General features: G+C 43.1%; 1 protein-coding gene across 50 annotated transcripts in view; it reads right to left on the bottom strand.

The window, feature by feature from the left end:
* Positions 1-15,921, bottom strand: part of CLASP2 (cytoplasmic linker associated protein 2) — a 123,509-nt gene that overhangs the window by 72,402 nt on the left and 35,186 nt on the right. For 38 of the 50 annotated variants that reach the window (XM_061464381.1, XM_061464380.1, XM_061464382.1 and 35 more), the window contains one exon: positions 2,997-3,143. In XM_061464381.1, coding sequence (XP_061320365.1) covers positions 2,997-3,143 — 147 coding nt within the window. Of the gene's footprint in view, positions 1-2,996; positions 3,144-3,652; positions 3,860-14,970; positions 15,084-15,921 lie in introns of those variants that run through there. The other 12 variants (XM_061464428.1, XM_061464423.1, XM_061464431.1 and 9 more) reach the window with 3 other exon arrangements.

Here is a 15,921-nt window from a genome sequence, read left to right as displayed (position 1 = left end):
AATAAAAAAAAAAAAAGCTTTTTGCATCATTGTTTTTTGATAGGAAAACAACCCCAACTTTTTGAAGAGCAGTTATCCTGATATTTAAATGAACAACATCCCCTTTGCTGGTTTGTTACTGGCTGACTCATCCTAAAGCAATACAGGTTGTTTTGGAAAGTGGAGCCATGTTACTGGTGTTGAACAGTAAACAAGTTTAATAAGGCAAGTACACTATGGATTTTAAAAGGGCAATGAACTGTGGGTAAAAACACAAGATGTGGTATCTTGCTACTGAAAACAGCAGCAAAAAGTAGAAAGCACATCTTTTTCCAAATTACAACGCTAAGAATAGTGTTCCAGCCTTACAGAGGTTCTCATAAAACATACAACAGAAAGTTAATACAAACTTGTGTCATGATTGTAGCCAAAGAGATCCATGAAGTCTCAAGATAAGCAGAACAAGATGCCCTAGCTGGACTCTTCAAAGATCATCATTCTCTTGAGGAATAAAGCTCCCTAAACCCAGCATTTTGTCCTGCAATGACAGTGTGCTTCTAGACACTCATCCTGTGCACATACATGTCTCTAGTAGCCATATTTCTGACTACTGTAGGACAGGACAGTGGATTATATAGACATCTTGTCTGACCTAGTATCACTGCTCATATGAGTAACATATGGGAAACTCCTCAATTCTGGAAGAGTCTATAACTTGACTGAATATAAAATACATTTGTTATCTACCCTAATGGTCTTTAATATGCTAGGAGATGCGGGATTTGTAAATACTGTAGAAAGGTAATGTTCTCTTAGTGCATTTACAATTTCTATCTGCCCGCAAGCTTGTTACTAGACAGAACTAGTTTAAGCACTGGTAACCTCAGGAAAAAAAACAGATGGAGGCAAACACTGAAAGATAAAAATAATGAGGAGCAGAATTAAAATGAAGACAAATACTAGCTGCTAAAAATGAAAACAGTGGTAAGGCCTTGCTGATCAATGGTGACATACGGAAAATGCTAAAAAGATGGAGGGCCAACTCAAGGAAAACTTGATGGGAAAAAAACCACCAAAGAAGTAATCCTAGGAAGTATACAGTACATGTAATAAAAGAAATCTGTGCAAAAGCAGATAAACAGATCTGTAAAAGTTTCCTCTCGGTATACAGCAAGAGGTAGTTGTGAACAACTGAAGACTGGAAGGCAAACTTCCACTTTCCAGCCATTTGGTGAAGAATACAAAGCATAACATCTTTCCTACAAAGTATTAAGGCAAAAACTCCCATGGTCAAGCACCTGAGCAGCCTGCAGAACCACACACACAAACATGCAAAGAACAATTTCATCAACATTATACAGGCCAAATTCTGACTAGAGACATACTGACAGAACACAAAAAGAAGGGAAACGGATAACACAGGTGAACACTCCTCAGGAATTTCCAGACTTGAAAGGAGATGGTACAAAGCAAGGAGTGACCAAAGGGCTCTGCTCACATTTTGTCCTTTTTCCATGTATTTTTTTCATTTTAATTTTTTTGAAGATTGGCAATATAGGAAAGGAAGGAAAACCAATGTAATAGTTTGGGGGAGTTAATGACCTTTACTACTGAATTTTTAGATTAACTGCGAAATCAGTTGAATGATTATTCTGTTCTTATTTCCCTTTTGCTGCTTTCCTATCTCCATGTTTTTACTGCAGAGCATGTAAAGTCAAAATCTCCACGTAAAAATAATTTTACAGTAAAAATCATCTATATTTAATAAAATATTATTAAAACAGGCACATACTGAAAGAAACAGAAATCCTGAGCATTCAGTTCTACTACTACATGTAGCGGGTCTTTGATGCAAAACCCATCATGCTTCAGGTTAAAGGAGATGGTATTATTATTAGTAGCAGTAGTAGTTCTTTGTGTAATAATAAAGAATACTAAGAGTCAATTTCAAGAGACCCTCTCCTTTAGGAAGTCTTTTAGGTGGTACTTCCTGATTCACACCACTATCAATTTGGAGTTATACTATGGCAGTGTTGATCCCACCCTATGGGAATCTTTTCAATTCATTACGAATTCTCAAGATCCCATTAGAAGAACAATAAACTGTCAGAACATTAGGTACATCTTAGTAATATGAAAATGATCAAGGCACCTCATTCGGCATGTGTACCTCCTTTCAAATTTAGCTTTGCAGTTCACATAACGGAATGTTACATGAATAAAACCATGCCAACAAATCACTCCTATTAGAGAAACCCTTTACTGAATCACCTGTTCATAAAAAAGCCACCTGAAGCCTGGTACATTTCCACTTAATCATGTATTTTTCTGAATTAGTACATGAACCACCCAGAAAGCTGTCAGTTCTTTAGCAGTGAACCCTTGCTTTTGTTAGGTTACCCCCGCCCTAAAAAACTGCAGATTTCCATGTTCAAAGACTGTAATTAGTAAGCAGCAGCAGCAGCATCCTGTTTCAAGTCCACCATGGAAAAAAAAACAACCCAGAAACACCTGGCACAGGTTTTGACACCCCCCTTTTTTATCTTTCATAACCAATTTCACAACAGGTTAAGGGATAATGAGAACATCCAGGTGTAACATGCACCTCTGCTGAGGTGTATGACTGATGGCTAGTCCCTTCCAGCCACGTGCAGCAGTGCAGACCCACAGCAGAAATCTCATCTACACAGACAGAATCTCACAGTATACCTGTATATACAGCAAGTGAGGTGAGGACTCTATCAGAGATACCCTTATATTCATTTCACTAGCACAACTGCTATCTCCAGATGCATTTATAACATGAGAGGCCTTTATAAGCTAAATGTACATTCCCACAGACATGCACACACCTTTATGTAAGAATAATCGTGTAAAACAAAGTCCCTTACTGTTCTCAGCCCTGCAAAAATACTGCAGTCATGAATTAAACATCACCTTCCAAAGTTCTCTGGGTTGCCCCTGCTCTGGCAAGGTTTCTGGGAACACCGATTACAATCTGAATAGCTTTACATTACCTCCAACCTTAGGCCCACCAGCTGATCCCGGCTTCCGTGCACTATTCGAAGGATTTCCTGGCTTTTTAAGTGCTGGAACCTTGAAGGCTGAAGCAGCTGATGATGGCCTATTTCCATCCACTGACTCTTCATCATCAAAGCTTTTGTCTAGAAAAGGATACATGAAATAAAAATACAGCTATTAGAATGGATGCATACTTATTTCCTAACCAAGTGTTTTGCTTCACATTTCACAGACATTCACAAAATGCGTAAATAAAACCAAATATTTATCACTCTGTCCTCCGTCTCTGACCTAGGAGCAAAATGACAATGAGAAATAAACATTTTCTACATCTTCAGTTCTTATAATATAAGGTTATAATACTATTTTACCTCCATAATTAACCACTGTAAACCTGAGAATAAAAATGAATCCTACACATTCATGCCCACAAAGGGAAAATGTCCTTGCACAGATGGAGTATTTTTGCCTATTTCTGAGTATTTTCCCAAAAGAAAAGCCCTTAAAATCATTTTCATCATTCCATCCTACCATAGACAAATGCTTCTCCCTTTTCTCCTCTCACTCATGCATGTTCTGCCACACACCCTCCCACAATGTCTCTAACCAGCACTCCCTGTCTCCTTCCTTCCACCCTGATTTTTCAACTCACAATCACAGATCCTCTTGCAGATCAGCCGCCTCATTCCTCCGACAGCTCTTCGATCCCTCGCCCTAGGACAGACCCAGCACCTCACATGGCCGCACGCAGCCAATTCTCAATGCTGACCATAGGTTCCATCAGCAGCTGCCCGTGAGCAGCCTGGATCCAGCACCGAGCGTGGTGCCGGCATCTTGCTCTGCTCCCCGCACCGGGAGCTGCGCAGCCAATGGGCTGCGGGGTGACATCATCTGCTGGGGCCACCACCACCGGAGAAGGTGGAAAATATCCATCCAAATACATTCATTCCCACACACCATATCTGCCACTATCCCAGCCCTTCATTAAAGACACCAGGCAGGCAGACAATACTCTGGGGTTTGCACTCCTCTTGCCTTGGAATTCCGGGTGTATGCATTTTTAATCAAGAAGGAAATTCATCTCTAGTGACGAAATAAAACAGTCTCAACACAAAATATTTCGGCTTAAAAATAAAGGAACACCAAAACCACCACAAAAATACCCAACACTGGAAGGTGAACGCTTCCCAACACACTTGGAAGAAGAAGGATTTACCTATGTAGCACAGAAAACCACATCTGCCTATGGTTCCTATGGCAAATAAATGGGCGAGGCTGCATGACCATAATGAAGGACCACTTGAGATTGTCACTTGCTCTACACCCTGCCCACTTCTAAAAAAACCAGTATTAATTACAAAGCTTTACCATCCCTGCAATGGTAACTATTTACCCTGTGCTTATTCCGAAACCGCTCCCACTGAAATGTCAGCTATATTTAACAACAGCCGCCCTCAGGAAGGCAGCTTGCATCAAAAGGGTAAAGCAAGGTGCTGTCCAACAGCATCTGCAGCACCAAACGACACAACATCCTGCGTCTGACATGCCCAAGAGCCCTGCTGCTGCGGTTAGGACGTTCCCCCAGCATCTGTGCAAGGCTGCGTGCTGCACTAACAAACCTGCACGCCCCGAGATGCGCCGCACCACCCCAAGAAACACCTGGGAGTATACTGACAATTTCCACTAACGTTATCCCTTTTTCCTCTACAAACAGCCATTTTTATGATAATACTGCTGAGAAAAAAACGCATATTATGGCTGTATAAACTCTGGGAACCGGGGAAGAGGCACAAGCCATCCCCCTCACCGTGTGTGTTGCCATGGGAACCGGGCTGAGGCAGAGCCGCTGAATCCAAGGCTCCAGCCCACAGCATCCCACGTAGAGCTAGGGAAAACCACTCACACCAGGGCCAGATGAGCTGCAGTGAACTAAACACGGTAACAGATGCATAGATAGCCGTGGTTAACAGCTAGGTAGGGTACCTGCAACATCATGGGTCACTGTAAAATAGCACTATGAAACACTTTATAGGTTTTTAAACAGCATGAGCAGATCAACACTGACACATGAATATGCTGTCATGGAAGCTGATTAAAACACGCTTTTCAAATAAAAATCGGTTTGTTGCTACACTTTTAAAGTCTGATAAGGAAACAGGCAGGTCTGCCACATCCAAACGCACCACGGCGCAGTGCTGATGGGCAAATACTGCCCAAGAAGCCTCTGAAAATTAAAGTTATTGCAGCACAATCTTAAAAATAGTAAGGGAGCATCTGCTCGTTTATGCAAAACCTCCTTATGGACTAAAACCTCAGCAGCCCCAAACACCAGCATGCTTTGGGAGCCAAAAGCTCTGATAAATCCATTTTACTGTTATCAAGCTACTCCTTACAAAGAAGTACTGAAGATGGAGACCTGCAGAAGTTACTGCTCAACCTCTACATCCACAAGTAGAACATCAGCAAAATGCAAAAGTCCCAAGTTGTGGAAAATTATACACGCTGTGGAAATTATAGGATCATGTACTGGACAACAGCCTTGGTAACACTGCCACATTACGCTGCCTAGTGAATAGAATCATAGAATAGCAGAGTAGTTTGGGTTGGAAAGAATCTTATCATCCAGTTCTAACCCCTTGCCATGGGCAAGGACACCCCACCTGAGGCCATGTTGCCCCAAGACTCTGTCCAACCTGGCCTTGAACACTGCCAGGGATGGAGCATTTACCACTTCTCTGGGCAACCTGTTCCAGGGCCTCACCAACCTCACAGTAAAGTCTTCCTTCTTTACATGCAGCCTGAACTTCCCTTGGTTTAGTTTAAACCCATCACCCCTATTATTTTTCATACATTTAAAACATTGTTAACACTAGATTAAAAACATCCACTATGAAATAGTTTCATACAGGTTCTTAGTCTGCATAAAATCTACTTTTAAAATACATTTTTTCTGTTTTTAAATCCCTGTTTTTGAGAAACATAAAACTGACCTTAACCACTGATACACTGATGTCCACAACTAGACTTCACATAAATTATGTTAAAACACATTAAAATTATAGCACACTACCATAAATGTGTAAAGTTAATGAGTGAAAAGGACCTGTATTGACTCAATGAAGGCTCAGCTGATCACACAGCTGAGTTTCTTTTGTTGAGTAGTTGTTGGGTTTTGGTGGGTTTGTTGGGGTTTTGTTTAATAAACATGAGCAGGAAAATTTTGCACTGTCCTTTCCAGAAACCAGATGTTTTCCCCATCCTTTTGGGCCTTTACACTTTTATTTCCCTAGGCTTTAGCCACAATATAACTGAAACTCCTTACAGCATCATGCAGGGTATGATGCTGCTGCCCTGTCAGTATCCAGTTGTGACTGCAATTGGTTTCATGCAATTTGCAGGAGACACAGAAGCCTAAATACGATGGATATTTCACACCAAACTTATCTGAAGGATGCAAACACTGCTTCATTCTATAATGGCTAGGTAATTTTCATCCTAGGTCATTTTAAAGGCTATACACACACAGAGCATCCCATTTACATATGCAAATACACCTGACAGCTGGGAAAGTGTCATCCCAACAGCACTGCAGAACAAAGTCCCAAGGGGAAAAAAAAAAGGAATACAAAACTGCATGAATTGCTAGCAATGTACAGAACATCTTGAATGAAAACCACAATTAATGAAAGACACAACCTCAGTGAAGTCTCGCAGGACTATTCTTGCACTCAATATTGCCTTTTTAAATCACAGCGGGTCAGAAGAGCTTTGGAGGTAAGCACAGCCCACAGAAAAGAGCTTGGAATCTCCTATTGCCAAAAGCTCCTCAAGAGACATGATGGGCTGCAAATGTTCTCACTCTGGTACAAGTTCTTTTCCAGATGAACAACTTCAAAGCGGAACAGAGGGGAAAACATATTCAAGAGAAGGTTATTCTACTCAGAAACACATGATTCCATTTCCAAGTATTAGAAGTTTTCTTTTCTAATAGGGAAAAGATATCTGTACCGCAGTGCAGTGTTCTGGGGGGTGCCCTGCAGCAACTGAATTGGTGTCAGTGAACTGCTGAGCATTGCTACAGAGCATTCCAGTGAAGCCAAAGGCATGTTCTTAGTAAAACACTCCCCATAACCACCTGTGGGACACATCAGACCCTGGTGCTTGCCACACTTTCAAAACTTGGGGTTTACCAAAGTTATTCTAAGATTAAATCCATGCACACCTAATCAGTTAGAAACACAAACCAAATCCCAAACCATCCCAGAGGTCTAAATAATGACATTCTTAAGGAACAAACTATGCAACTTGAACCAAAATAACCACAAGGTACGCAACATCTTTGTGCCTTGTAGCATTACTGCGGGGGCCAGATTTACAAATGTGTAGTATCTGGTTTGTAAAGTATTCAGAGAGATCAAAGGACAAGCATTTACAATCACACTTGACACCAGAAGAACATTCTAGTACCCCAATGCTAAAAACTTCTAAACAACCTATTTAATATGATTTGGCCATAGAACAACCAGGGTAACTAGAGATGTACCCAGAGAAAAAGGAGAACCTAAAACTGTTCATATCTGAAGAAAATAATATTTAATTTTTAAAGAAAATTAAACACATTTATTGCTTCTGCAACTCAAGACTTTACCTTAGTTGGTCTTAAGAGTCATAGATCAATGTGACATTTAATATCTAACAGTTGGCAAGTCACAGTCAATAATAGAAGAAAGAAATATCCTATCCCCTACGCGGCTGCAGGAACATAAGATCTCTATTCTATTTGTGCCAATCAGAAGTTAGCTGATGCTAAAGCAGATCCCCAAATAACCACAGCAGGGAAAAAGAGCCAGATCCCTGCAAGTAACACAGGACTAAATCTGGCCATCAGGGCAAATCTCAATACTGCATCCGAACTGACATCCTACACATCTAACACTACTAGGGCTGCAACTACCGGCTTGCAGTAGATTGACAACAGCCAAACCAAAGAACATAGTATCTTTTATAAAACTGCTTTTAAACTTTGACTTTGGTTAAAGTTTAAAGTGGAAACTGTTTGTGATGACACGACTGCAAACTGTGACCAAGCAAAACAAGAACAAGCAGATGAACTCCTCACATCTTCTGAGCTAGTCCTGCATCCTGTGCCCACCAAGACAGCGACTGCCCATCTCTCTTCAGTGATTTACAAACACAGACTGCATCAATCACTTGGAACATCAGGGACTGGATCACTAGCTCAGTTCCACATGAACTGGTACAGCCTACGACAACGCTGTCAAGCCTGAAAATGAAGCCACAAGCACTACAAACGCATCAGGTTAGTTGATCCTTCCAATCCATACCTCAAGCCAATGCACCACATTATTTAGTGAGCACTTCATCCCTTACACTCACCAGTTCCATACAGCATGAATCTGTTTATCCTAATGCAAAGGACAGGGCTCATTTGCCTGAGCACAGTCACCTAAAACCAGTACAGACACTGGGTTTAGGTTTTGGGTATCCTATCTGGCCCCAACTGACAGTCCAGAAGGGCACAGATCTCTGGTGGGTTTCATGTCACACTTGGCTGCTCTGTGTGGCTTGTGTGGATGCTGCAGCACATCTTGAGTGGCCCTACAAGCCTAAGCCTGGGCAGCTGAATCACACCCAAGTGCTTTAGATCCACTGGAAAAGCTGTAACTGCTGGGCATTCTCCCTGAGCCATGGGATATAGAGGGATCTTAGACCATAAGGACACAAATTCCCATTCAAAACCAAAAATTTGCTTCCCACAATGATGAGGCAATGTCCTTCAGAAGGTGACAGTGTAGTGACAAGAACATAAGGCCACTTGCTGATGGGTTTAACTTCACTTCATGGTACCTCCTCTGCTTCTCTTTGCATTCCTGAAGGAGAGAGCTGTATCTAGCATTCAGGGCTAGCAAGTGGTTCTCATGTTCTGTGCAACTCATTCAGATGCTCATCAGCTAAATCTCAAACTCTCAGACAAGAAACAAAAGTCTCCAAAAAACCTCCAATGTACTAAAGCCAACTGTGAACTTAAATGTATTCCTTCGTGTGCCAGCTTTTTGGGCAGTTCCAGTGGACTAAGGCCTTTAAAAAAAAGAACTGAAGAGGCAGCCAGCACAGGGAGAAGCAGTCAGCAACAGCAATAAGGCAGGGGAAGTTCAGGTTAGATATAAGGAAGAAGTCATTTACTGTGAGAGCAGTGAGGCACTGGAACAGGCTGCCCAGAGCAGTGGTGAATGCTCTATTCCTGGCAGTGTTTAAGGCCAGGTTGGGAGACACTGTCTAGGGTGAGGGGGGTTGGAATGAGATGATCTTGAAGTCCTTTCCAACCCTAACCATTCTATGACTCTATTTATTAGTTAAATGTATGCTAACGATACAATCTCCAATTCTGATCAAGTTCTCCCAACCTTTTACCAACCAAAATGAAGTACAGCTCTCCCACATCCCATCGACCAGCTGCAGCACAGACTCACGCCAGAGGTGCCTCTTCTTTTCCTACCTCACATATTTAGAAGTGGAGCTAAATAAATTATGGCAAATTACCTTTAATCTACTCTCAAAGCTGAAAGTTCACTGCAGGTGACAAAACCTGTGGTTTTAAGAGGACAGACTCTCCACCAACCAGGTTTTTACGAGAAGCTAAAAAACTTGCATCAGATCTGGAAAATCTGAAGCATCTGGTACATAGCTGGACAGCTTTAATAGCTGTCATTTCTCTTCCTCTTTTGTGAGGCCATCCAATCCCAAAATAATAACTACTGACTGTTTCCCTCAGTGTTTCCAAACGGTTTGCAAAAATCAACATCACAAAGAGGAAAACAATCTATACAGACAAGCTGTCGACCTTTAAGTCCAATAGCAAACCTCATATTGTGTAAGCTGATGGACCAAAGGACCTTATCAGGTCAACACACAAAGCAATCTGAAATGATAAAAGGGTGTTTCGTCGAATATAAACCTACTCATGTTAATTGTTCAGGTGACCATAGAACACAGTGGAGCTCTTGACTTGGTGAAAGCAAATATACCTGATTTGAAGAAAGTCAGTTGCCTCTGCAGGCTGTTGAGAGCTTTGTTCCCCATCTTCATCCCTTCTCCCCACCTTTCCTCAAGCTCCAACTACCCATAATTTTGAGGGCTTTTAAGTGTTTTGTCAGTTGAAGAATTTCCACACCAATTAAAAGTACCAGAGAAATTCTAAAACAGTACCCATGAAAATCTTGTCCATAGTCCAAATAACTGTGAAACTCCTTTGAGTTTTAAACTGCAGTTACTACTTGTAAGAATCTACAGGCATAGCTGGCTTTCAAAAGGCTCTTTCCTGCTCTTGCTACAAAAGCATATGTTGATGAAGCAGCTGGGAAAGGATCGAACACACAAACCTCAAAACACAGTCCTTTAAAACCAAGTTACTTTTATAAATACAATTTACAGAGTAGAATTTCTGACTCCAGTGAATATTACAGCAGAACCTTCATCTCTGAAGGCACTTCAGACACCTTGCTCATCAGTATTTACTACAGGAAGGCTTTATTAGAAATAATATATAACAGGAAGGAAATACTCCTCATATCTATATGAGGAGTGTATATATATATATTTATATGTTTATAATAGATAGCAAAGATGAACACTAACCCTGCGAGACAAATACACAATTAGTCATGCAAGAGACTCTTGTAACATCCGTCAGAGAAAATCCTTACTAGACTTCAAATTTCTCCTTGGGCTGTTGGCAGTTCTAATGCTCATTTCAAAATACAGCTTTTTTATTTAGTTCTTTATTTTAGCAAAGAAGAAACCTGCAATATTGGCAATAGCCTGGAATAATCAAAGATGTTTCAAAACCAATACTAGTATCAAATGAATCACCAAAGGAGTCTTTTTTCTTATGATAACTTGTTCTTGAAAACAAATGGAAACAGACTCCAAAAGCAACCAACACTTCTGGGTGCCAGATGAAGCATGGAAATCTTTTCAGTGGGCTGTTATTTCACCTTTAATGAAAACAACCACCACCACCATGCACAAGTCCCCCAGAACTGAGCACCAAAACATCCCTGATGCTTCAAAAATGTCATTTAGAAACCAGAAGACAAAACTTACTGGTAGTTATTATTCCAGAATACCAAAACCCAAATGCAGTTATCACTCTAGAATCTACGGTGGTTTTGAGAGATCTGTGTTTGTCGTATGATTGCAGCTTTGTTGTTTAAGTAAGAAATGGTTCAAGTTCCACATTTGAATTATCCCTTGAATTAAGTTTTTAATTCACATCAGTGTTAAACCTCACTGCATTCATTCATTCTCTGGGTAGAAATTGTCTTTTCATACAGCCTTTGGCTTGTTTACACATTCCCCCCCCTCCCACTCAGTTGTTTCACTGTCCCACTGTTCTTTTACTGCTATTAGCAACAGTACGTGCACTTTACAGACAAAACACTACTCAGGATCCATGTTAATCACTGGGACTAGCATATGACCTTACCATGGAAAGCAGCTTTGCCCTGGTTTGGTTCAGAACAGCGATCGAATTCAGATACTCACAGTATCTGCCTTTCCTCTCTCAGGCACAGTGAGAGGAACTCTCCAAACCAACATGCCCTGCTAATAACGGAAGAGGACGGGTGCAGAACAACGACAGGAAAAGGAGCCAGTGCAGGCGCAGTCAGCACATTGAAAAACACAGGCCCAAAGAGGAACATAAAAGGGAACATTTCTGTTCCCCAGAAAAGACGCCTGCTACTGTCTAGAACTCTTTTCTTTTTCCAGGAAACAGCTCTGAATGGTACAAAGCACCACAGTTACATCCTGCCCAGTTTCTAGGCCAGCTGCTTTATTACCATCATTCACAGGACTTTCAGTTTAAAAAAGCCTCCTACCAGAGGAAAGGAAAATCAGAAACACACATCAGAAACACACATGCACTGCAATTGTAAATATATATTAAATCAAGCTAGTGTTTCAAGATCACTATAGCCTTTGTACCTTTATTATGTCCAATCTGTTTGTCAGAAAGAAGTAAAGTACTAAAGCTGTACAGCACCTGCATTTTACAGAAACTACTAATCAGATTAAAGCCTTAGGAAGACAGCCTTCCTTCCAAAGTACATCAGGGAATGGAAGATAATTGTTCTTGCCCTCTAGGACCATGCATACATTAATGAAGTATTTTGAAAGAAGACAAAACCCACAATTTGATATGCATGTGTAGTAAGATAGAAGGATAATTCCTATTCAAGAACCAGTCACACATGCTTTATCACCTGAAATCTGATGAGTGCTCAAGGTCATCGTGCCATTTAAATAAAATTCTACTAATAAACAGATTTATCTCACTCCTTACACAATTCAAAATAGTGTGCTTGGTATATACTAGCACACCAAATGTGTGCACCAAATATGTCCTCTTACAAAGCTGATTATATGCTTTTAGATAGCCCTCAAATACCTTGTGTCTGGTTCTGCAGCATGTTCAGTACATCTTAAGAAAACCCATGTCTAATCTTCCCTTTATGGCTCCTCACAGTTTTAGGCAGATAATTTTGTCCTTATTCAAACTACCTTGTGCAACTGGGAGCAAGAGAGTCCCTTACCTATAAAATAATGAAGCAGCAAAGCACAAACTGACAATAAGGCGAGCAAGCACTGATGGAAACCACTGAACGGCCTCTCCTGAGGACAATGCACAACACGATGCAAGCGACCCCCGGAACATCCTGATCTGGGTATTCATGGATAAGGACACAAATGCATTATCCACTCCCAGGAACAAGAAATCCAGAGCGAGGAATGGCTCCTGACTGTTTTTTCTCAGCAGCCTCAGAACACAACCTGCAGGTCCAACATACACCTACATCCACACAAGTACACACACTGCCTTTGTGACTGAGGTAGTGCATCCTTTCCCACTGGCACACACTCTGTACAGTGGAAGGAATGGTCCAACTGTTTGCTGGGCCACAAACACAGTACTGCTTATCTTCCTTTACATTCTTCCAAGAAAAGATTGGAGAGCTTGAGACAGTTAACATGGGGGCAAACAGAAAATCTGGCTCTTCCCTTTAATCTTCACGTGAGAAATCAGATTAAGTTTCAGCTGTTAAGCAAGGTGTTTTACTTACATTTGTGCTTGTGCTCAAGAGCACTGACAAAAATCCTAAAGGGTTACAATAAGCCAGTGTATTGCACTAAAGAGGAGAGGCTGAAATCACCACCTCCATGTAGCATTTCCAAGCACACTGTACAATTCCGTAACATATTTAGGCTGATTGATTAAATCAAAATGAATAAATAGATTACTGAATATCTGTTCTCTTCAAGTATCAACACCTTCCAGAAAATCAGCATAGTCTCGCAAATAGCAAGTTGAGTATTCACACTGGCTGCAACGAAGTGACATTCTATCAAGAAAAGACATCTCTCATAGGCTACAGAATCACTAACCTTAAGATTGTTTCTTCTGTGTTGCATATATTAATTAGGAGGATGTGCAGGACATTTGCAAAACAAAAGACCATGGCAAACCCTACGTTAAATTCAGGGGGAAAAAAAAGATAGCAAAGTTTTCTCAGCAGTAACTAGGGTTTTGTTTTCCCTAGCAGTTTCATAACACAACGTCAGAAGACTGAATTCCTTCTAAATGCAGTAAGCAGCAGTTTAAAGAGAGACCAACAGCTACATAATCATCCTACACACTGTTAATTGTATCTGGCATTACTGCTCAAAGCTCCTACACAGAGCGTCAGCTGACTGCCTGCACAGCACTTGGTTCTTAGTGCCTTTGTTAATGACGAATTCAATTATACAGCAGAGAGCTCCACAACCGCCCTCACGTTATAAACCCAGAGCATCAGAAATCCCATGGCTTTGCGCAGGGAACACAGTTATTTCTCCACATGCTACAACTCGCTCTTCAATCTGCAGATCACCAATGTTTACACCCTGTGGAGAACTGTATTGCTTCACAGGAAGGAAAGAGATGAACTACAACATTCCTGGGAAAAACCCCTCACCATGACAGTACATGTTCAGGACATCCTAGCACCTTACAGGTGATAAACAAGAACATGATCCTTATGAGACCATCTTCCTTAGTGTTACTTGAAACTACACCACTATAACCACCTGTGAAAGCACAGCCCTCCCACCGTGTTCCCTGACTTGCTGCAAGTCACACCAGCGCTTCCCAAGTTTATCCAGAAATCATCGTGCACACACTGAAAGTCATCAAGGTACTGAGCCCAGACACACGGCTGTCACACAAACCAGGAGCTGTGAGGGAGGCAAACCCCGTGTCCAGTTCTGCAACACAAGGACAAAACCCGGCTCTCTTTTCTGACCTACTTTCCACTGGTTTGTGTAAAATACACCGTGCAGCAAAGGAAAAGTAGTAACACCCGGTGCTGTAACCAAACAGATACTCCTAGCCCTAGGAGCAAGGCATTTCCTCTACAGCTACACTCAGTTACTACACACCTCTCCACAGAACAGCGCAGATGAAAACACGATCGCTTACAACGCGGTGTAATGAATTCTGCCTTGCCTCACAGAACTGGTGCGCGCCGCACCGGGACAGGAGAACACACCAGAGCGGACGCGGTGACACCGGGACAGGGGTGAGCAGAACGGACACGGTAACCCGGGGACACGGGTGCGGATGGTCCCGGAGCACCCCAGAAGCCCCCTCACGGCCGACACCTCACAGAGGGGCCCAGCGCGCCGCGGCGGTAAGATGTCAGCCCGCCACGCGGGAGACCTGAGGCGCTGAGGCACCCAAACCCTCCTGTGCGAGGCGGAAAGCGCGGAGCGGAGCCCGGCCCCCGCCTTCCCCGCTTCACGGCCGGGCAGGCAGGGCCGCTCCAGACCCCGAGCAGCCCCGGCCCCGCATCTCTCGGGGCTACCACGGCCCCTCGGGGCCGCGCACACGGAGCCCGCAGCGCCCGCACTCACCGTCCCCCACCGCCATCCTGCCGCAACAGCCGCCCCGCTTCAAAATAGCAGTCCCGCCTCGCGCGGAGCCCGCTCCGGCCCCGCCCACAGGGTGCTTTTACTGCGCGCCGCGCCGGTCACGTGCCCCCTTCCCCCCCCTCCGCCTTGGCCGGGCGAGGGATCCCAGTGGGAAGAGGAGGGAGGAGGAATGGGAACGGGAATGGGATAGAGCAGAACAGGGTCCAGGCTCTGTACAGCACAGGATAGAGCAGTACAGCAGGAGAGAACAGAGGTTAGAGCAGAGCAGAGGGAAGCAGAAGATGGCTCCTTGAAGGAAGGCGAGGGAAATGCCCTCACAGCACATTAAGCAGCACGTATGCAATGGATGCAGGGGAGCACGCTGCAGTGCGGTGGGAATTGCAGTGCAAACGTACCCAAACCCTGCACTGCTGCTGGTGGTTTGGCCCCACATCACTGCTTCGGGTGACACACTGAGGGTGGAAAGAGCGCGATCCCATAACGGGATTAAAAGTCGTTCCAATTTACTGTGTCTTGCCTAAGGAGCAGTTTAAGTGCAGATGGACACAGCTGCGAGCCCGGCGCTCGCAGATCACGCATCAGCAGGAGCACAGTCCCTGCAGTAATAACTCAAAACCTCACACAAGTTCCTTACAAAGCAGTGGAAGCAGCAGCCTTCGCTTCCAAAACGGGCTTTGAACTGAGCCTTGTGCTTCACTGGTCGCTCCATTTGCCTATGTACAGTTACAATCCAGCAACCGGAGTTTCAAATAACACAGCTACACGCCTATCGTTTGCCTTGAAGAAACAACCCAAAGCCCACCAGTGATCACCAGTGCCCCGCACTATGGAGGTGCATGCAGGGCCACACTACCTGCCGGGGTGTGTCATCAGTGTCTCCATAGTAACTCTATTTCCAACAGGAAAACAGCAAAGGGAAATAAGAGCGTAATG

The sequence above is a fragment of the Pezoporus flaviventris genome, unplaced genomic scaffold (genome assembly GCF_033815535.1).
Source record: "Pezoporus flaviventris isolate CSIRO_AGI_PZ_B2104156 unplaced genomic scaffold, CSIRO_AGI_Pfla_v1 ptg000037l, whole genome shotgun sequence".
Lineage (NCBI taxonomy): Eukaryota > Metazoa > Chordata > Aves > Psittaciformes > Psittacidae > Pezoporus > Pezoporus flaviventris.
The sequence above is the reverse complement of the archived record's forward strand: the minus strand, read 5'-3'. Positions and strand labels throughout refer to the sequence as shown.